This window comes from Pelmatolapia mariae, linkage group LG6 (assembly GCF_036321145.2).
Source record: "Pelmatolapia mariae isolate MD_Pm_ZW linkage group LG6, Pm_UMD_F_2, whole genome shotgun sequence".
NCBI lineage: Eukaryota > Metazoa > Chordata > Actinopteri > Cichliformes > Cichlidae > Pelmatolapia > Pelmatolapia mariae.
Window position 1 is genome coordinate 5,048,292 of NC_086232.1, and position 22,699 is coordinate 5,070,990.

A 22,699-nucleotide genomic window follows, 5' to 3' on the forward strand; every position below is an offset into this window, starting at 1 on the left:
TATGGTTCCGAAAAATTATAGTAATTACAAAATGGTACATTTCAGGCTAGAATGGCCAAAGGGAACCTGTCAGTAGAGGAACGAAAGAGAAGGAACATGAAGTATCAAAAAAGGAGAAAAAAATTAACAGCCAGCCTGAGTTGAAGAAAGAGCTTCTCATAAAGGGAAAGATGGAGAAAGAGGGAAAAATAAAGAACATCAGTGATCTGAAAGAAAGAGAAAAAAGGCAGAAGAGAAGGTTTTGGAAACAAGCACAGAGAGACTTGAGAGAACGAAGGAAAAAGGGAGAGAAAGTCCAGCAGGGTCTAAACACACAACAAACAGAGTACATTAGACATTAATTCTGAGGAATCAAGGAGTAGTAGGTAGCTACTTGCTGGTGAACTATTAAGATGTAGAACATGTGCAAAAACAGAATTGTTACGAAGTGTCTTGTGATATTACATAAGTTCTTAAAGTTTAATGGTCATTTTGAAAGAAATAATATCCTGTTTTCTACTAGTGTGTCACCACCATCAACACCTTGTCAACTCCACAATATGGATTTTTTGTTTATTCTTCTCTTTTGAAGCACCATATATTTTCCCCCCTCATGATCTTCCAATGAAAATACTTAATTTTCTCAATATGTGTGTCATTTGCATGCTGCTAAATATGATTGTTTCTTATAGAGATTAAATACAAGCTACTGCAGAAATGTATGACAGTAACTCTAATAATAAAAAGCCCAAAAAATCGTACTTTTAAATTATACTTTTGGTATAATTAGTTTGAAAACGTATGTGCATAAACAGTAGAACAGAGAAGCTGCTAACAGTCAAAATAGCTGAAAAAACTTAATTTAATATATATATCTATATATAGATATATATACATTTACATTTCTTTGTGTCTGATGGTGTTGACAAAAACCTTGCACTTCCCCAGCAAAAACATAAATTAAAAAACACCTGGGAGATTGTACCGAGACAGCCAAAACTTTGTGTAACAATTATATGTAAATATGTTTTTGAAAAATCAAAAAATAATTTTTAGAAAATTAAAACCTGTTTTGTCCCTAATCTCAGGAATCGCTGAAATGCGAACTGCCAAGAAAAAGAATTGCATTTTTTTTTAAATTTAAATTTAACCCTATTACAACTGTTGTGAAACTAATGCAGCATTTCATATAACACCATATCAACAGTCAAACATGGTGGTGGTAATGTGATGGTCTATGGCTGTTTTGCTGCTTGAAGACATGGACGACTATAATTTGGAACCATGAAATCTGAAATGTTTAAGTGTGACAAATATGCAAAAAAAGCTCCTGAGAAATCAAGATGAGGTTAAATCATTTTCACATTCAATGAAAGATTGAGAAACATTTCCTTTTTTACATTTATTTTTTAAAAATCAACAACATCTGACTTTTTTTTTTCTCTACTATAAGAACCCAGAGGTTTATTCCCTTGATGCGCTTCTCTCGTGGAAACATGTAGTCCTCTGAAAGAGATACAAGCCGTCTTTCAGGCCAGGCTTCTTTGCCGGGGCTTGATCCTCAGATATAGCTGGGAATGAAAGATAGAGAGTTTCTCATTAAAACACCATTAAGATAACATTAAATACTGAAACGTCAAACTTAAGACTGTTGAGTAACAGGATTCTCAAAGCAGTTTTTAAATCTGATTAAAACATGTGATTTAAGGCCAACCTGAAGTAGCAACAGATTGGCAGACTAGACAGTTCAATTCCCGCACAATAGGAAATCTTACCGTCTTATTCTTTATTAAATTTTTCTGATATTCTCCTGGGATGCTTTTTTAATTTAACAAGAAAGTTTTAAATGCTGATGTAATGGGACCTTAAACCCAGAAATCTGAACATTTCCTTATGAGTAGCTTCAGTCTAAAATGTTTATACAAGGTCTGCTAAATTTGGCATGGGCGGCTCACCCCCAGAAGGTTTCGGGGAATGTATCCCTCATGGTCACCGCATCGTGCCCACCACCACTCCGTTTCCACCTCATCCTCCCGTCTCAGCACTGTCATGCAGTCACCCTCACTGAAGCAAAGCTCGTCGTCACTCTGAGGCTTATAGTCCCACAGGGCATACACTACACCATGATTCATCACACCCATCTTCTCCTGAACACCTAAAAAGACAAAAATAGGTTAAAAGTTTAATGAGTCGTTGTCTTGATATTCTTTAAACTTTTATGTGAAAATGTAATAACCTGAGACACATTTAAACTACTTTAAGTCCAAGTCCATTTGCTGAAACTCTTACACAAGCCTCACAAGTCTAGAAAACTTTTACAAAATTGATTTACTTCCTTGATATAACTGGTCTGAACCAAAACCCCTTAAAATGCATGAACCTATGCAACAGTCCTCAAAATCCAGGCAGATCATAACAAGATCCTTATGGCACCCAAGATCTTTTAAATCTCCTAAAGAACAATTAAGCAAATTCCAAACTCGCCTGTAACCTGTACAGACACCCAACATACATCAGTAAATCTCTTGTTGCTACAGAACATGCTCAACCCCTTGAAAGATTTGCGAAATTGTCCTTGAAACCAACAAATTTGTTATGAACTATGAGGCTTATCTCCCTGAACCCCTTTTGTTAATATGTTAACAGGTTTTGTCTCACCATAGAGGAACTGGGAGCACTGGGCATAGCCATCTTCCATCTCTTCGCACTTGTCAGCAGCTGTCTGCATGTCACTATATGTTGTGGCAAATACAGCTGCTCCAGACTCGACAAGGAACTTACAGACCTGAACGTTGTTACAGGAGGCAGCACAGTGAAGGGGTGTCCTGGAGACAGAAACAGAAGGAGAATGAGTAGTTAGTTAATAAGAACTGGTGCTGTGCCAAATGAATTTGTTTTCTTCCTACCATAGACAATGTAAAAGACAGACATAACTTCCGGAAGTTATGTCCGGAGGTGTCACCATGGCTAAGTCCATCTTTTATACTGCCCGTGTTTTCTACTGTTTCCTACATAGGCTCACCAGCCGTCACTGTCGGCAGCATTAACATTGACACCAAACTGAACCAAAAACTTGACAATCTCGGTGTGGCCGGCACAAACTGCGTTGTGCAGAGCCGTGATACCCTCATCGTTCGGCATACTAGGGTCATCCACCTGAAAGACACACAGTAACATACTGACCATATACCCTGGGGTGAAGAACAATTAAGGAATTTGCAAGTATAAATCTTTTTAGTGGATCTATAAAATAAGTATAGCAGTGTGTAGCTCCCACAATTTTTTGGTACATGTACAATGATAATAATGGGCTATTTTATTCAATTTTTTTAGTGTGACTCACATCATAGATAACCCTCTGGACAAGATCATATTCGCCCTCCAGAGATGAATCCAGCAGCAGTGCCAAAGGGTTGAACTTGACCCGCAAATTGTGGTTGGTTCGCTCTTTACCAGCTTTATGGAGGATTGATTTCTTACCCTAAGAAGAAAACAGAACTGCAATAAATTAGAAAAAAAAATGTGTTTGTATTTTAGGCAAACTGGATTTTTAATAACCTCTCAAAATCTGAGTTACCTCACTCACCGGCGGAACTGTGACCTGTCCTGCAACCTCTGGTGGCTGCAGGGGAGCAGTATCATCTCCCTCTTCCAACTCCCCGCAGCTGGGGTAAGGTGGGGGTGGGTAAGGAGGGAACTCCTCTAGAAACTGTTCCTGGTGAGCTAAGGTTGATGGACATTTCTCTTTCTCCTTGTCCTTGTCTTCCAGCGGTGATAGCATGCAGTGGCAGGAAGTAGGATCAGAGATGGGTGAGCGAGGGGGTAATGGGGGTGGGGTCAAACTTTTCTCAGGGAGTGGCTCTTTCAAGTCAGTTTCACTTTCATCCTGAACCCTGGCTGCTCCATCTATGCCACCCATCCTGTCCTCATGAACTGTGGGCTGTATATGCATCCCTGCAGAATTAGCCGTCTCCATGGGGATGGTTTCCATAGCAGCCAGAGTGGTTTTCTGGTAGAGCAGTTTCTGAATGTTGGGTCCTGCTGGGCCTTCGGGCTCTGTGATTGAGTTGCGTTTCTTCAGGGGTCGGGGTGCATGTTGCAGCCGGCGACGCAGATTATCCAGGTCAGCATCACTGGGGTTCCTGTGAGAGTTTGATATGAAGGGGAGGAGCTTGGTGGGGCTGAGCGGGCGAGGGATACTGTGTTCCGCTGTTTCTCCTCCGATACCTTCAGTGTTACCTGGGCAACTGTTGTCAGCTTCACTTCCGTCAGGTGCACAAAATTCAGAATTGAAGGAATGGTTTTCTGAGCTGATTGATTGCTGCCTGCTGCTGGCTGGAAGGACTGGTTTTCCATACACTAAGAAAGGAAAGAAAATACATGGATTCACAAGACATTTCTCACAGCAAGCTCTATTTGACCTCCATTAAACAAACGCACAGATTACAAATTACATGTTTGATTATTGTTTGGGGTGAGAGGAAAAAAAACTCCCCCAAAAAAACTTCATTATTGATAGATAAGTACCTGTTTTTCCTAAATACTGATACTGAAAAAGCTTGCTTTACCAATAGACTACAAAGCAAAGGCAAATCAAGTGGTATCTAAATCACTCCCTGACAACATGCCAGTAAATACCAGTCACAGCTGTTCCCTTCACCTCACATGGTGAAGTTTCCAGAATATAGTCTGAACAAGTACAACATCACAGAGGAAATGCAGAGGGATCTGACAGCTATCAAGTACTGGGCTATAAGTTTTATTTACATCCATCATGCAGGTATAATTAATGGAGTGAAATACTTCGTATTTTACTTCTAGGAGACAGGCTTATGGCCTGTATTTGTATAGCGCTTTACTAGTCCCTAAGGACCCCAAAGCGCTTTACACTACATTCAGTCATCCACCCATTCACACACACTGGTGATGGCAAGCTACATTGTAGCCACAGCCACCCTGGGGCGCACTGACACAGGCGAGGCTGCCGGACACCGGCGCCACCACCAGTAGGCAACGGGTAAAGTGTCTTGCCCAAGGACACAACGACTGAGACTGTCCGAGGCAGGGCTCGAACCGACAACCTTCCGATTACAAGACAAACTGCCAACTCTTGAGCCCACGATCGGCTTAGGTGAACAACTAAATTTATATAGTGCCCAATACAACAACAATTGCCTCAAGGTGCTAAATATTGTAAGGTAAACCCCCAACAATAACATAGAGAAACCCCAACAATCAGACGGCCTCCTATGAGCAAGCACTTTGGTGACAGTGGGAAGGACAAACTCCCTTTTGTTAGGGTACCTGTGACTCAGTGTTTTTGTGTTCATGGTTTTTGAGTCTTGTTTATTCATTATGGTTTTCTCTGTGTCAATCGTTCCTAGTTTAGTTATCTGTATTTCTAGCCTAGGTTGTCTGGTATCTGGTCCTGTTCATGCCTGGTCTCACCTCAGTGTCTTCAGTGTAATGACAGGATTTCTGTGAGCAGTTTTGTAGAAATGGTGTCTAAAGGACCACTGATGGTTTGGATAAAGTAATTACTGAAGTTAACTCAGGAAGATCAATTGGAGAAAAAGAGACAAAATAAATATCAGTGGTTCTGAAAGTACATGATGTTACATCTGTGAGATTGTTATGAGTAATTTTTTACTGCTGATCTGATCTATTTTACTTTTTGGTGCATTTGTGGATACTATGTTTTTCTTTTGTTGTGATATTTTATGTTTAAGTCATTATTTTGCTGATTTTTGGTTTGTTTTTTGTTGGTTTGGGAGCAGACACAGTCTCTAAGGGGATGGGGTTTTGGGGGATAACAGGGGGAGAGAAGCTGTGGAGAGGCGTGTAAGACTGCGACTCTGCTTCCTGATCCCAACTCTCAATAGTCACGCTTTTTTTGTGGGGGGGAAATTACTAGAGACATGGACAGTTTGGTGGTGTGGCGGTGTGAAGAGTGAAGAGGCCAAGGCACTAGTCAGTCGGCTACGAGCTAAGCTAAGATAGTGAGTCCCTAAAGATGAATGAATACTTTGAATATAATTAGCGGGTTATTCAACAGAAAGTGTGCTTTGGATAAAGCATTTAAGGATTACACTATGTAATAATATAAGTTTTTAGATCAAATTTTAATCAAAATAAGCTACAGAAAACACCACTGTGTGCTGTAACAGGAACAGGAAGTGATGCTCTACCCCAAGACCAAGTGTTGGCAAGTTTGGCGCACACACCTTATTTTTCTGCAAAGATGTAAATGCAAAAGCCTTTCCCCTGTTGACTGAATTTTGGTGTTTAGGTGAAATATTTAAAATTCATATTTTTCTACTAAGACATATACTACATTTTGGTGAATAAGGAGGACCAGTGCTTCCAAGGACCAATCTTACACTGATCAAAATAATCAGAAAAATCACTTTGGCCATAATTGTGCAGCCCTATCTTAACAGGAAGAGTATTCTAATACACGGGCAACCGTATCAGTGGATTACCTCGGGGCTGGCTCCGAGGCAGTGTTCCTTGGCCACTATGTTGGTATCCTTTCCCCAGTGTAGCCTGCTGGGTGTACATCGAGTAGATTGAGGAAGCCGCCAGGGTCTGAGGTTTCTGAAGCACAGGTGGGGGACAATCAGAGAGGTCTGGGGTGTAAGGTCGCACAGCAGCAGCTGGAGGACTCTCCTGCTTGTTGGGCAAAGGGAGGGTGTTGCTATGACTGGATAGAATTCCTGGAGCCCTGAGGGGGGCCCCAACTGGCTTCACCTTACCAGGGAAGGTGCCAGTGTTATAGGGGGCTTTGGAGAAGGCTGACAGGCCAGAAGATCGGAATTGTTTGGGCTTACTGGGAACTGGAGGTGGTGCTGTCAACTTGGAAAGATTTTTGGATGAGACCTGAAAGTAAAATATAGCAAACGTGGAAACACAGGGTTATACTCAGAGATTGATGATATAACTGCAAAATACAGAAAATGAAGCAATAAATCAAATATCAAAATGAGCTGAAATGTAAAATGGCTTTACATTAAAACTGTAAGTGCTCAGCAGCTATTAACCAGTTTGAGTTTGAGTTTTCATATTCAACCTTACACCAGAGCTTTAATTTGTTTTTTGTTTTTTTATCATAACTTAACGTGAAAACGTATGTGTAAGTGCAACTATGTATATATTTCTGTTCTGCACATATGTTGTCCATATATGAATTAGTTTTGCAAAGATTTAACAGCATCTCATTTATTAGTCAGGATCCTTGTATTCATCAGTGTGTGGTAACGAGACGCGTGTTACCAACTTATTCAGTTACTGATTTTGCTTATTGCTTATTCTTACTGTTCTTCTTGTATAGTGTGTGAAACCTGCTGGTGAAGTGGTTGAGTTTAGTTCAGAAAGTTTTTATTTTGAAATTATTGTGTGTTGTTAACTTTAAAGACAACAGCTGCATCATCCACCATTAGGTAAATTTTAACTGACCTAGCAAGGCAGCTGTTGACTCATTACATTACCGCTATCCAAGGTTAGTCTTTTCTGAAAATGAAAAGGCATTAATGTTGAGATGTAGAGACTAAATGGAAGTCCACTGATACCTGATTGTCCCTGAGCAGGTTCTCCGTGGAACGATTAGATCGTGAGGGGATGGGAGGAGGAATGTCGGACCCAGAGTAGCTCTTGTCTATGGCGGTCTCACCACCTAGAAAAGAGAAAGAAAATTGTTTAAACAAAGTCCCACGGATGTCAGAGTTACTATCTCCCAGATGTCATTCCTTCTATTCTCAAGTTGATTAGCCTGTCATTTGTACATGGTATTCTATGAATGCATAGATAGCTTTCTCAGCTTTCTCAGCTCTCAGCGAAGGCGGTCGCACTTTTCTCCTCTCCTGCCCTTATCTTCCCTGCTTAGCTTCTTGTGTCCTTGTCTTGTCTGAGTTTCTTACTTCCCTGGAACACTCTCTCACAGTCTGTGTCTAAAACCTAAAGAGAATTATGGATTTGATCAACTAGTCTCTGAATGCTATTGACACCCTCTTCTCAACGAGAAGTTTGGGCTCGGGAGAGCCTGAGTGCCCTGGAGGGACTTTCCCTGCTGGATACACGATGGACGGGTGGCAGAAATGGAGGATCGTGTGCCTGGCGGGACTGTCGATCGAGGACGCTGAAGATATCTACCTATTCGGAACCATGATAACAGGGTTCTTGCTGATCGGAGCTGGCTTGGCCCTGGCTTATCGGAGAATTAAGACAGCGGAACCGGCTGCTCAAACCCCCACAAAGCAGTCTGCTGAGATTGGATTGACTGGACGAGACGCGGCTTCTCAGAAAAGGCTCACAGACGGGGACATGGTCAAGAGCTTGGAGGCTATTGCGGCTGCAGTGAATACTCAGAATAACATCTCTGAGCGGATACTGGGACACATCAGGGAAGAATCAGCTCAAATCAACAACTATGGGCGAAAGCTGGAAAACATCACGGATCAGTTGGCTGCGGTCGCGAGGTCTCAGAATCTGCTCTGTGAGCAAAAGAAGACTGACAAGACCACGGAATTGAAGGTAAACAACATCATGGAGAAACTGACGGCTATCCAACGGGAGATGGAGAGATCAGTGTCGGAGTGCTAAAACAAAAACAGCTCGAAATTCTCATGAGTTGTTGGAAAGAAATCGCCATCTTAATGCGGCTACCCCTCCGGTGCCAGCTGCGGGCTCAAGGCTGGAGCCGATCAAAACAATCCCAGATAACGAGTGTGTTTAGACTGTTCCTCCCGATTCCATGCAAGGCCACCTGAGTTGGCTGGAAGACTGTTTACTTAGCCTGGCAGGGCGAAGGACACTGTCTCAGCTTGACTCTGGACATACACACACAAATACACATACACTCATTTGCACACACTGATCCCCCCTCCCCTTCCAAACGCCTTCGATGCTTGTGCCCTACCGGAGAAGATGGTAGTCGACTGGACCAGCGCAGGCATGCTGCAGGACCGGAAGCGCTGTCTACACCGGCTCTCGCTTACCCTTTCCCCACCCTGTTGCTTGTCTTGTGTTTCTATGGTGTATTGATAGTCATGTGCTTTTTGTGCTGAGGTGTTTTTTCTGTTATCAAACTGTTCTCCCACTAGGAGCTCAGTCTGAGTGGAGTTTTTTTTCTCCTCCTCTCTCCTCATGTTACATATTTTCGTTGTTTTTTCTTCCTATCAGCCTACCTTCTGACATGTCTCCCCAATGTGATGTTTGTGTAATGTTGGTCAGAAGGTTCCTTTGTAAGTGCGCATGCGCCATTAGCGTGCTGCCTGCTGTAACCCTAATTTCCCTCGGGATTAATAAAGTATATTGATTGATTGATTGATTGATTGATAGACCATCATTAAATTAGGTTTTCAGTGAATGTCTCAATGAATCAGCATGCCTGAACGTTTATGTGTCAGATTAGAAATGCAGTAACAAATGATTGTAAAGGCATAGAAAGTTTAAATCCTCTTTCTGCAAAAGGTAAAACAGAAACAAGACCTAACTGACCTGAGTTGCGGCAGCTTAGACTCGACATGCGAGGCAGAGTGGAGGCATGCTCGTAACCCCTCCTGGATTCGGAAAATGAGCTTTCCCAGTCAAAGATCTTGCTTGTTTTTAAGGTGTTGAAACCTGTGAGGCAGAGATAACTACATCAAGTAGAGTTTTGGTACTAGAAATAGAAGTGACTGACTCAGACTCAAATAGTGTTTTAGCATGCTAGGACAGACTCAAAACATCATCACGGAAACATGTACCTGAGGCTGGTTTGACAGGCCTAGGAGGTGGCTTCAGTGATGAATCAGCCATGGGCAGGGTGACAGTGCCATCTGGGTATGCTGGCTTCACCAGAATCTCCTGGCGGACCGGCACAGGTGGCCCCTGAGAGCTTGATGTGGAGGATGACTGGATGTACGGCCCCACCGCTGCCACTCTGGAGCCCATGCTATATTGTGGGGCTGTACAGTCTGAAGCCACCTGGAGTGAGAAGAAATGTTTGACTGCTGCAGCCTTTTTGATCAGTACTTGTATATTAAGCAAACAACAACAAAGCAAAAATAAATGTTTTGTACAAAAAACAAACAAAAAAAACTTGTATGACATTGTAGAAATCTACTTTTGCTGATATTTTTTCCTATATAAACTCACTGGCTGGTTCTCATTCTGCTGCAGAGCAGCCTTTTTCTTCCAGAGCCGTTCCCGGAGTTCAACCAACCGACGGTCCATCGCACCTACTTCCAAGTTCCTTTTGTTCAAGCTATCTCTCTGCTGCTGCAGCCTGGCACTCTGATCCTGATTCAGCTTGTTTCTTAGCTGTTTGGAAAGGAGGGGGGTGAGAAGTCAAAGTATGATTGAAAACCAACAGAAAAAATATTGTCTAGAATAATTTATTAGATACTAGGTTTAACCTCCTAGCAACTGTAGCTGGAAGTACTGACAGTGTGAGATAGAGGTATCTACAGCCTGATATCAAATCACTCCCTATATAAGTGGTTCCCAAACTTTTTTTGCTAGGCCCCCCTTTGTTTTATAAGAAAAATGTTCATTTAGTTTACATTTAGTAAACAATTAAACAAATACAAGTAACCTGCAATAAATTACAGGTAAATTACATCCACAAAAAGCAGAAGGTCAGCTGATAACAGCCACAAAGAAAACCTACTGAAGCTTACATGAAAAATTACTGTGGTTCTTTTCCCTATGCTGAGCTACTGCACAGATCTTAGGGTTCCCCCACCTGCTGAATCCCACTCTAACTCTTGACTCATTGTACTGTTTAGGTGTGGAGGCAAAGTCACCCTCTGCAATGTGGGCGACAGAAAATAGCTATTTGTTTAAAAGTCTGTGAAGTCTGTACTTTTGCCACCTCTGAACATAACAACAACTACATTCAGCCATGTTTCACATCTGTATTGGCTTTTTGTAGGCCTGTTTGCTGGCTTGTTTGCAAACTTCTATATAATTATCAATTATAATTAGGGGTTAGGGTTTAGGGTTAAACAGAACAAATGCAATGATGGAGTACTCAAGAGCTCCAAATGAGAATTTCTTTTTCTATGGTGTCTTAAGCACCTATCACTATTTTCTTGACATTAAAAAAAAAACGTCAAGAGATTTTCACATTCATCAAAGAACGCTGAATGACAAATGTTACTATAAAAATCCGATATATATTTATATCATACTGTAAAGAAAGCAGAAAATATGGCAAACATTTAATTTAATTGTAGAACAGCAAAGTATAATTTAATATTAGCAAGAGAAATTCTCAGCTGACATCTCACTTGCAGCTCTTTGTAGAGACATTCCAGCTCAGCTGTAGAAGACATGTTGTGGTGGTGCGGAAGAAGAGGAAGAGAAGGCTCCAGACTGTTGCTCCTCAGTCCCTCCAGCTGGTTGCTCAGCTCCTCTACCCTCGCCACAGCCACGAGCAGCTCTGTCTGCTTCTGATGGAAAAGGCTGGTCATCTGCTCGATCTCCTCCACTGCAACACAATCACTGCAGTCCTTAATTGATCCTGGTGTCATCCCACAGTACCCTGCACTACTTATTTAAAGATAACCATTACACTCATTTTCAGTTTGAATTTTTTTTTTAAACCTTGTACTGGGCATTGGTACAGCCCCTAATTCATTTTATGTCTTAAACAAACTGTTTCAGCTCCCTTACACATCCCCTTAATTCAATTTTCTACTGCTTGGCTGCACCTCGTAAACTTACGGAGCTGAGTGGAGCTTCTGTACATGCCAGCTACTCAGCTATTTCTTTAGACAGGAACCAAAAAGCTTTTTTCAGACAGTTAATGAACTGAGTATGTGTACCAAGGTCTGGTAAAAAGTAAATAAGGATTATTTTGAACTGTAACATCATGTGAAGCTAGAGCCCAGTAAACATATAATTAATAAGTTCCCTTTCAAAGAGACGCTTGCAAATTTGCAGTGACACCCCTCGTGCACCTTGGATATTACCTGTCATGATGTCTTAAAACAGTAGCAGAATTTACTATTAGAAATCCTGGCACTGGATTACTATCATACTGAAGAAAACTTCATAGTGTAATGTTCTCAGGAAGGTTCTTGAACTCGATTTTTCTGTCTGGATTTATGGGCTGCTTCTTAATTTCCTGTTTGGGGTTATTGCCGACGATTTTCTATAAAAGTTTAATTACCAGAGCAACACATTCCCAACCTCTTCCGACAATGCTCTAAACCATAAAAGGTAGTATTCATTTTTTTAATCTGATGATGGTGTTTATATAGCAGTGTCGACATGCTGTTTAGCATTCTTTTCTGTCATTTGAACATTGCGAGCAGTAGCTTCTTTGCTGTGGCATGCTGGGGTGCATACATCAAAGAGAAGGACGCAAACAGACTGAACAAACTCATCAGGAAGGCCGAGTCTGTTTTTGGCATGAAGTTCGCCACCCTGGAGGTGGTGATCAGTGACAAAATGCTGGCAAGACTGCAGGCAATCATGGACATGGACCCCCTCCATAACACACTGGACAATCTGAAGAGTAGTTTCAGCAACAGGTTCCTTCAACCTCGCTGTCTGAGTTATGGTACAGAAGGTCTTTCCTTCCCGCTGCTATCAAACTCTTCAGTCAGGTCCACACATGTGGAACGGAACAAATCACATCTCAGTGCACCCTGTCATTTTTGTACACCATGACATATTTCACACATACTTGTCCTTTTATATTTATTTTTGTACCTATCTCTATATTTATCTATTTATCTTAATATTTATCTATCAATATCTCTGTTTTTGCACTCATTTTCTTTGAGTGCTTAATGTTAATGCTCCTATCAGAAAGCATTTTTCTATACATGGTTCTGTATGATGATTAGTAAAAGCACATATCCCTAATATGGTCATCTCAATCACACCATCATGATGTTAAGTATTTTTTCAGTCACATTCTGTTTTATTTAAATTTGTCTTACACTTTACTTTGTTCTGTTTCCTGCTATTTTTGTACCAGGCCAGTGTTCAGTTAGTCAGTCTCCTCAGTATATGTACCTTCACAACAATCTTAAGCCAGACTGTACTCTTTGCAGTAAAGCTTTCCAGTAATTCCTAGTATTCCTTGTGTTGCCTACTACTATCCTAACTGATCTGATTTAGAGTATTTCATTGACTTTTCCTGTTGCTTGCGTTACTTGGATTGTTTGCAACTGATTTCTCATGTATGACCACGGCCTGTACTGGTATACCGGTCACAGCAGATGGCCCCGCCCCTCCCTGAGCCTGGTTCTACTGGAAGTTTCTTCCTGTTAAAAGGGAGTTTTTTCTCCCCACTGTTGCCAAAGTGCTTGCTCATAGGGGGTCATTTGATTGTTGAGTTTTTCTCTGTATGTATTTTTGTAGGGTATACCTTACAATATAAAGTGCCTTGAGGTGACTGTTGTTGTGATTTGGTGCTATATAAAAAAAATTGAATTGAATAACAATTTGGATGGTTGAATTTTATTTAGAGCCTCTTCTCCTTATACGTAACACCAGCTGCCTGTAAACCTTTTGTTTAAGAAGGGTAGCCAGTCAAAAGAAAGTTGACTTACACCACAAGTTTGAGATTGAAAATGAACAGTGGGGCGCCAGTACCTCTTCTTTAGCTTTTCTGATAGTCAATGAACAGAAATAAAGAGTTGGATATGAGAATATTAGCTCCCGTTTAAAAAAAATCCCAAGTTTATTTTAAAAAATACAAAAATTAGACTACTTATGAAATGAAAAATTTCTTAAATAGTTTTCTAATGTTTTTCCCATGTTGATGTTTGTCCCAAACTAATGTGCCAAACTTGTCGGTGCATTAGTGTTTCAAATTGATTTTATACAATTAGGCCCAGGAATATGTGACACATAAAACAGTTCAAAACTAATGTTTTGGATAAGAATAAAGAAGCTCTGCAAAATGTTACAAAGCCTATGTAGTCACATGGCTCACTGACCTAGTTTGCTATTACTTAGGCGTTTCTGTTCCACCTGACCCTTTAGGGCCCGGACTCGTCGCAGTTTGGCCTCCTGGTTATGCGCATTCTCCCTGAGCTGCCACAGCCGCTCCTGTTCTGACGCCTCCTGTTGCTGCTGCTGGTGATCCTGCAGTTTCAGGAACCGTAGCTGCTGCTCCTGCAAAACACAATGCTTTTCAGGTCTTTATCATATCATATGCTAAACAGCTACATAGATTTCTTCCTGATATACTTTAACTGGAAGACATGAAACATTTACAGTACATCTTTTGTGTAAAATATATCTAGCCATTCATATGAGGTATAGAAGGCTTGTGTAGTCACAGTCGAATCATGTACATCACTTTAGTATGAACATTAGTCTCTGTTTGCACAGAGCTTTGTTCGGTATACTAGTCCAGAGGGCAAAAAGAGTGCAAGAAGTACTTAATAAGTATCCATAGGCAACTGCAAGAGGTTATTGTGAATTGCATTTAAAATAGTATCAGCATCAATATAAGTAGTAACACCAGTAGCAGTAACAGTAGTAATAGTTGTGTATGGTGTGTTTTACCTTGGAGGCCAGCAGCTGCTGCTGAGCACTGATCTGCTGCTGCTGTCGGGTTGCCAGGTCATGCAGCTCATTCAGCGTCATGTCCAGACAAGGAGCTGAAACCTGTAACGCAGATACAGTCAGAGTTCACTTTCACACAGACAGAAATACTAAAAGACACATCACACTGTCCAGCTGTCACAACCTTCATGCATTTTAAGGTGCAATGCACAACTTTCTGTTCAGTCATTTACGAAAGCCATGGACCGGTACCCGTCCATGAGTCGTTTGGTACCGGTCCGCGAGAGTTCAGGCTTGGATGTGAAATTCATGGTTTTTGTCGGTTTTTAGCATTGTTCTTTTTATCGTTTTTATCGTTAACTTGGTTTCTCTGGGTCTTTTCCTGTGCGTTATGAATAAATCTTCTTTTTTTTTTGTATGGGTACTGGTTTTATTTTCTTGCATTTATCCGCGACACCTTAAAGGCCGGTCCGTGAAAATATTGTTGGACATAAACCGGTCCGTGGCACAAAAAAGTTTGAGGACTGCTGATCACAGAAACTCACAACATTATTGCACAAAATGCAATATCTATGAATGTGTTTGAAGGGATTCATGTTAATCGGTAATAAAAATGTAAGCCAAGGCAAAACACACTGATTTATTTTTATCAAAATCACAGTAAAAGTCTCTCACCCCATTCTCCAGACATCTCTCCAAACCTTTCACCTGGTTTCTCTTCATCATCTGATCTGCAGCCCTGGATCCAACTGGACACAAAACACAGTAAATACTAATGAAGAATTTAATCATTTTAGCCATGCTCTACTGCCTATCCAGTGTTGGTGCAGAGGATGGTCAGGATCAGTGGCGGAGTGGGGGGGTGGCTTACTGGGCTTAAGCCCGGGTTGTTTTTTCAGAAGCCCGGGGTCTTTTGGAGTGTAATTTTTTCATAGTTAGATGCCTGGCTGACAACTGTATAAAACAAAAACTACACACAATATTCGAAGCACATAGTGCACACTGTGGGAATTTATGACTGTGCGTAAATCCCCCCTAATATTGGTATGATCCGAGCTCAGACACTAAGCGACTGAGCGAGGGGGCGGGGGGAGCTGCTGCCTGCGAGTGCGATGTTGGAGAAACGCAGCCAGGCAGACAGAGGAGAACTGAAGTTTGACCAGGTACCAAAGCAAATCATTCGTACTGTACAAATAATGTAAATATTACGGTGTATCACGAAAGATTGATGTCAAACTGATCACTTGACCCATATTACATTACTTGCTCTTCAAGTGAATCAACAAATGGCGAAATGAAAAGCCGAACAACAACAATGCTGTTTCTTTAGAGAGTCTTAGCTTACATGTATGTTTATTTCATATTTTCAGTTGTTACCCTCCAGGGCTAAATAAATCGGTTTCAGTAATGTACTGATATACAAGAATGGACATAAGGGGCTTCTTTCAAAGAAAAAACTCTGGTAGATGTTATTTTATATATTATGCTTTGTATGTTGTTCAGTACATTCCTATGCAAAACAAGAGGAACTTCAATACACAGCAGTATATTCACAGTTTAAACCAGATATTTACATACACTTTATGGAAAACACAAGAACATTTTTTTACTGTACAACATCAATTTAGAGTAAACTTGTTTTATTTTGGATAAATAAATATTGAAATATCTTTTGAATTAGTTAAATGTCAGAATAAAGAGAGACAGAGCTGTCTATTTTTGATCACTTTCATCAAATTTAGGAGTACATATACACTAAGTTTATTGTTAATTAATAAGAAAACTCCAGACGATTCCATTCTGAGCTGAAGCTTCTGATAGGTTAGTAGAGTCCATGTGAGTAAATTGGTGGCACACCTGTGGATGCATATAAGGCAAAACACAGAGCCTGTTTCTTTGACATGGGAAAACCAAGAGATGTCATTGTGGACCTCCATAAGTGTGGCTCAATTTTGAATACAATTTGGTGCCATTTACAATTAAGAAATACAGATAGTTTCTCTCTTTACTCTTAAAGTTGACAAATATGTTTTTATATTTATCAATCTAAAAAAAATAAACATTTAGTCTGATTTGATGTTACAATTAAAAAAGTGTTTGTGTTTTTATCTGAAGAGTATGTAAATGTCTGGTTTCAACTGTATATTTGATGATGTTGGTGTTCGGCTTGATTGTCAGCACAAAGAGGGAGAGAGAGGAACAGAGAGGGAGAGAGTGGAACAGAGAGGGAGAGAGAGGAGCAGAGAGGGAGAGAGAGGGAGATGGAGAGGAGAATGAGGACAGAACAGAGATGAAACAAGAGCAGGTGAGACAGACATGTTAGTCAAATGGTTGTTTACCAAAAGTATCACCGTATAGGTACTCATGTATCTCATACCTAGTGTTTCTTTTTAGGTTTGTTATTTTTCAAATTCTATATTTATTAAGTTATGCAGGCTTTTTTTGCACAACAAGGCTAAATAATTATATAAACTTTTCTGAATCTAAATAGTGGACTTTGGTAGAATTAAAAAATGCGTGTAGTGCAGGTCTATGATGATTTTTAGTGCTACTATCATCTAGTTCTGATTCTGGTTCTGTCTTGGTTAAATCCTAAGTAGTCCTGATTTTGAACTGTTGTAGTCCTGTTTTAATTCTGGATCAGTTCTGGGTCTGGTTGAACTGGGGTTTAGTCCGCGTGTCTTGATACAGCCCCGACTTTGTTCTGCCTTGCTGCTTAATTAAAAAACTAGTTTAAGGTGTCCTGCATATGTGATATATATTTTTCCCTATATGAAGTCATTCTTTTTTGAACAAAACTCAAAACAGAGCCTATTAATCTTTCACTCATTTCTAACCCCCCCCCCCCCCCCCCCCAATCCCACATGCAAATGTCTGCCTCCGCCTCTGGTCAGGATAAGCCAAGATTGACAACAATGTATATAAACACATAGTGAGTGAAAGAGGTGAGTGACGATAAAATACTAGTGCATAATAATAAGCCCCCAGCAATCAATTGTTACTCAGCAATCAATTGCTGAGTAACTAAGGGAGAATTCAGGGTCACTTGATTCAGCCCTAACTATATGTTTAGCAAAAAGGAAAGTTTAAAGCCTAATCTTAAAAGTAGAGATAGTGTCCATCTCCCATTTCCAAACTGGAATCTGCTTTCACAGAAGAGGGGCCTGAAAGCTGAAGGCTCTGCCTGCCATACTTTTAAATACTCTAGGTACAACAAGTAAGCCTGCAGTGCGAGAGCGTAGTGCTCTAATCAGGTGATATGGTACTATAAGGTCATTAAGATGAGATGGGGCCTGATTATTCAAGGCCTTGTATGTGTCAAGATTCTGGGTCATTTGACCCAGCGTTCTTAGTTTTCCTGTGTTCCTGTGTCATGTTAAGTTCATTTGTTATTCTATGGGTCCTAAGTTGTTCAGGTTAATTTACTGGATTTCCTCTCGTGTCGTTATCCCCCTTTGTCCCTGTATATAGTGATGTGAGTTATTGTGTTTTGCTCATACTCCTTGTGTTCTGTGTTTTCCTCTTTCCATCATGTTCTCTCTCTCTCTGCCTCTCTTGGCTGTCTCTGTATACTCTCTGTATTATGTTTAAGGTCCGCGTCTTGGTGTCAGAATTTTCAGTTTCGTGTCCTCCCCGCTCTGTCATGTGTAATTGTCCTCAGCTGTGTTCCCCGTGTGCTTCCACTTCCTTCGTTACCTTCTGTGTACTTATGTCAAAGTCCCCCTCTGTTCCATGTCGCGTCGTCCCCTCACACTGTGTCTTTCCTCCGCGCTCCTAGTTCCCTGTGTTTCCAGTGTAGCTCCCTCGTGTCTCTGGTTTTTGATTTGAGTTTCTTGTTTATAGCTCCTTGTGTTTAGTTTAGTACCTATGTGTTTTTCCAGCAATAAAGCTGCCGTTTTGAGTTCATCCCTCCCCGCATATGAGTCCTGTGTTTGGGTTCTATTTCCTGCCAGCCACACAGTGAACCATGACAGTATGTGAGGAGCAGGATTTTGAATTCCATTCTGGAGCCAATGAAGGGTAGCCAATATAGGAGAAATCTGCTCTCTCTTTCTAGTCCCTGTCAGTACTCTTGCTGCAGCAATTTGGATTAATTGAAGGCTTTTCAGGGAGTTTTAGGACATCCTGATAATAACAAATTACATTAGTCCAGCCTAGAAGTAATAAATGCATGAACCTTTCAGCATCCCTCTGAGACTCTTTAAGGGCCAAGTACAATAAGCTCAGTTTCATCTGAATTTGGAAGCAGAAAATTAGTTGTCATCCAGGTCTTTATGTCTTTAATGCTGTCTTTAATACTTTGTATACTGCATGTAAAGAAGCATGTATAATCTAAACAGAATTGGTTCTAGCACTGAACCCTGTGTAACTCCATAATTATCCTTAGTGTGTGACGACGACTCCCCATTTACGAGAACAAATTGGAGTCTATTAAACACATAAAGACCTGGATGACCTCTAATTTTCTGCTTCTGAATTCAGCTAAAACTGAGGTTATTGCACTTTGGCCTAAAAATCTTAGAAATATGGTCTCTAACGTCCATCACTGAGAAACGCCCTTTCTCAGTGATGTTAATAAACTAGTTCATGTATGTATTACTTCTAGCTGGACTATTATACACTAACGGTCAAAAGTTCTAGAACACCACAGTTTTTCCAGTTATTTATTGCAATTCAAGTTGTGAATAGCTTGAAATGGTACAAAGGTAAGTGGTGAACTGCCAGAGGTTAAAGGTTAAGAAGCTCCAGCAGAGCTTCAACAGCATTCCCTAGGAGACTTGGGACATTAAGTCTGAATGGACTGTGTTCAGCACCTCCACTGAGCTGTGGCCGCAAGGTGGTTGGTGCCCATCTTGGTGGTAACCCCCAAACCAAATAGTGGACACCAGAGGTAAAGGGAGCCACCAGGCTGAAGAAGGAGACCTATCGGGCTTGGCCTGTGGGACTTTGGAGGGAGCTGAAAGGCCAAGCGGAATGCAGCACGGGCAGTGGCTGAAGCAAAAATTCAGAGGTGGGAGGAGTTCAGAGAGGCCATGGAAAAACACTTTCGGACTCCCTCGAAGAGATTCTGGCAAACCATCAGACGACTCAGGAGGGGAAAGCAGTGCTCTACCTGCAATGTGTATAGTGCGGGTGGAGCGCTGCTGACTTCTGACTGAGAACATAGTCGGGCATTGTAAGGAATACTTCGAGGACCTCCTTAATCCCACTGGCACGTCTTCTGTGGAGGAAGCAGAGTCTGAGGGGGACGACTAGCCTATCTCCGGGGCGAGGTCACTGGGGCAGTTAAACAACTCCTTGGTGGGAGAGCCCCTGGGGTGGATGAGGTCCGCCCTGAGTTCCTGGAGGCTCTGGATGTTGTAGGGCTGTCTTTGTTGACATGCCTCTACAATGTTGTGTGTAGATCAGGGATGGTTCCTCTGGATTGGCAGACCGGGGTGATGATTCCCATCTTTAAGAACGGGGACCAAAGGGTGTGTTCCAACTATAGGGGGATCACACTCCTCAGCCTCTCTGGGAAAGTCTATGCCAGGGTGCTGGAAAGGAGAGTCCACCCGTTAGTCGAACCTCTGATACAGCATTAACAATACGGTTTTCATCCTGGTCATGGAACACAGGACCAGCTCTTTACCCTCTCAAGGATACTTGAGGGTCCATGGGAACTTGCCCAACCAATCTACGTGTGTTTTGTGGACTGGGAGAAGACCGTGTCCTTCAGAGTGTCTTGTGAGAGGTGCTTCGGGAGTATGGGGTGTCTGGTCCATTGCTTCAGGCCATTCAATCCTTATACAACCGTTGCAAGAGCTTGGTCTGGATAGCCGGCAATAAGTTGGACTCATTCTTGGCCAGGGCTGCCCTTTGTCACCGATTCTGTTCGTAATTTTTATTTGACAGAATTTTGAGGTGGTGAAAGGCTCTTAGTTGGGTGGTCTCAGAATCTCATCTCTGCTTTTCACAGATGATGTGGTTCTGTTGGCTTCATCGGATGATGGCCTCCAGCTCATACTGGAACAGTTCGCAGTTGAGTGTGAAGTGGTGAGAATGAGGCTCAGCACCTCCAAATCTGAAGCCATGGTCCTCAGCCAGAAAAGGGTGGAGTGCCCACTCTGGGTCAGTGACGAGTTCCTGCCCCAAGCGCAGGCATTTAGGTATCTCGGGGTCTTGTTCACGGGTGACGGGAAAAGGAAGCGAGAGATCAACAGACGGATTAGTGATGCGGACACTATACTGGTCTGTCGTGGTGAAGAGAGAGCTGAGTTTAAAAGTGAAGCTCTCGATTTACCGGTCGATCTACATCCCTACCCTTCTCACCCTATCTCCCTTGGAGATAGGGTGAGAAGTTCCGCCATCTGGGAGGGGCTCAGAGTAGAGCTGCTGCTCCTCCACATCAAAAGGAGCCAGTTGAGGTGGTTTAGGCGTCCGATAAAGATGCCTCCTGGGCACCTCCTGGGTGAGGTGTTCTGGGCATGTCCCACCGGGAGGAGGCCCCGGGGCAGACCCAAGACATGCTGGAGAGATTATATCTCTCGGTTGGCCTGGGAACGCCTTGGTGTTCCCCCAGACAAGCTGGAGGAGGTGGCTGGGGAGAGGGAGGTCTGGGCTTTTCTGCTTAGATTGCTGCCCTCGCGACCCGGCCCTGGATAAGCGAAAGAAGATGGATGGACAAAAGAGTGAACACAAAGTAACCTACAAGATACACTGTGCTCATTCGGACCTTCAATAGTGCCGATATTTTCTGTAAATTGTAATACACTGTCAAGAGAATTAAAGGAACACTCACCTTTTTACTCACCTTTTTACTTTTCAAACACAAGCATCTGTACTTCTATTAAAAATGTGAAAAATGTGTGTTCTATCAACTAATAGATGGATAGAGGTATATCTGTATATTTATGAAGGGGATACACCAGTACTGCCACTCCACTGAGTTAACCACAGGATCCATACCTGCCATCAAAAGTGAGAGGACGGATACTGTCTATCAAATTCTTCATAATTAACATTCAATTGTTTACTTATAATTATAAATTAGCTTAGACCTAAATGTTGTACCTAAATCATAACCTGTACTGTAGTTACGGCTGTTTGGACATTTTAATTTTTTCTTTTTAAATGTTACATTTTCTTTAAGTGAGTCTAACATTTCTTGATTGTGAAGGACATAACATATTTATGTCCTTCACAATCAAGAAATGTTAGACTGATGTCTTAGCACAATCATCAAAACACCAAATGAGGTAGGAGTTTTTGGAAGAAATATGCTTTTTCACTTTATTAGATTTCCAGAGAATTGTGTATGAGTGCCAAATAGTACTGAGACTGTTCTGGTGGTGTGTGGTCCTTTATTAACTAAGTATGTCAGTTTTTCAATTACCTTTAGCCATTAAGTTTCTTTCTTACCTGATTCTCGTCCAGGTGCTCTTTGGTGACGGAGGAGATAACGTACCTCTCCCCTCTGCTGTCCTGATCGCTGCAACACCTCCAGCATCTGTTCTCCTTCTCCAACAACACGTTCTGATTGATTGAAAAAAAGCATACAACGTTAAAGAATATAACATTAACCCTTTGTTATAAAAAGAGATGGAATGAATCAATCATGATATAATTACACCATAGGGCCAAAAACTATGTGTGAAAATATAGTTCTTATCACCTGAAAGTCACATTATGGCTACTTTTGAAATATAGCTACAACCATATCAGTGTTTGTGTATTTGAGGTTCACGTGAATGAATACCGCGATTTATTATTATTAGGTCACTACTAGCAGTTTGGGTATCTACTTGACACAAGAAACTCACCTGAGCCTCTCAATATCTCAGCCAGATAGCAGTCAGACTCGCCAGGCTCCTTGCAGAGCTCCACCACATCTCTGCACAGTGTCTCTGGTGTGATGGGGACTTCACTAAAGTGTTGGTCATTGTTGCTGAGGTACACAGTTAGGAACATCTACAATTACAAAATAAATTTTGGTAATAAGAATTCAGGGTTCATTTATTTGCCAGATGTTGAGAAACCAGCTGCTAGTGTCAACACCACTTCATGAGTTCTAGAAATTGAATGGATGACCTAGAGTACCAAACTGAGGGTAGCAGACTATGCAGAGGTGCCCAGACCTCCCTCTAACCAGCTACACAAACAACACTGTGCATAAGTCAAATGCTGATTGGCTGAAATTGGAAACCGAATGATAGTGGATATGTCTGTG

At 41.6% G+C, this 22,699-nt stretch overlaps 1 protein-coding gene across 3 annotated transcripts in view; it reads right to left on the reverse strand.

Annotated features, from left to right (window-relative positions):
• Positions 1 to 1,362: 1,362 nt before the first annotated feature.
• LOC134628884 (apoptosis-stimulating of p53 protein 2-like) overlaps positions 1,363 to 22,699 on the reverse strand; it is a 46,975-nt gene continuing 25,638 nt past the window's right edge. For 2 of the 3 annotated variants that reach the window (XM_063475693.1, XM_063475695.1), the window contains exons 2-18: positions 22,293 to 22,440; positions 21,892 to 22,005; positions 15,166 to 15,239; positions 14,491 to 14,592; positions 13,917 to 14,094; positions 11,250 to 11,449; positions 10,114 to 10,278; positions 9,723 to 9,942; positions 9,475 to 9,597; positions 7,548 to 7,651; positions 6,462 to 6,858; positions 3,557 to 4,338; positions 3,323 to 3,460; positions 3,002 to 3,135; positions 2,638 to 2,804; positions 1,935 to 2,134; positions 1,363 to 1,550 (exon numbers count right to left, since the gene is read on the reverse strand). In XM_063475693.1, the coding sequence (XP_063331763.1) occupies positions 1,509 to 1,550; positions 1,935 to 2,134; positions 2,638 to 2,804; positions 3,002 to 3,135; positions 3,323 to 3,460; positions 3,557 to 4,338; positions 6,462 to 6,858; positions 7,548 to 7,651; positions 9,475 to 9,597; positions 9,723 to 9,942; positions 10,114 to 10,278; positions 11,250 to 11,449; positions 13,917 to 14,094; positions 14,491 to 14,592; positions 15,166 to 15,239; positions 21,892 to 22,005; positions 22,293 to 22,440 (3,288 nt within the window). In that variant the 3' untranslated portion in view covers positions 1,363 to 1,508. The remainder of the gene's footprint in view (positions 1,551 to 1,934; positions 2,135 to 2,637; positions 2,805 to 3,001; positions 3,136 to 3,322; positions 3,461 to 3,556; positions 4,339 to 6,461; positions 6,859 to 7,547; positions 7,652 to 9,474; positions 9,598 to 9,722; positions 9,943 to 10,113; positions 10,279 to 11,249; positions 11,450 to 13,916; positions 14,095 to 14,490; positions 14,593 to 15,165; positions 15,240 to 21,891; positions 22,006 to 22,292; positions 22,441 to 22,699) is intronic. The other variant, XM_063475694.1, reaches the window with a different exon arrangement.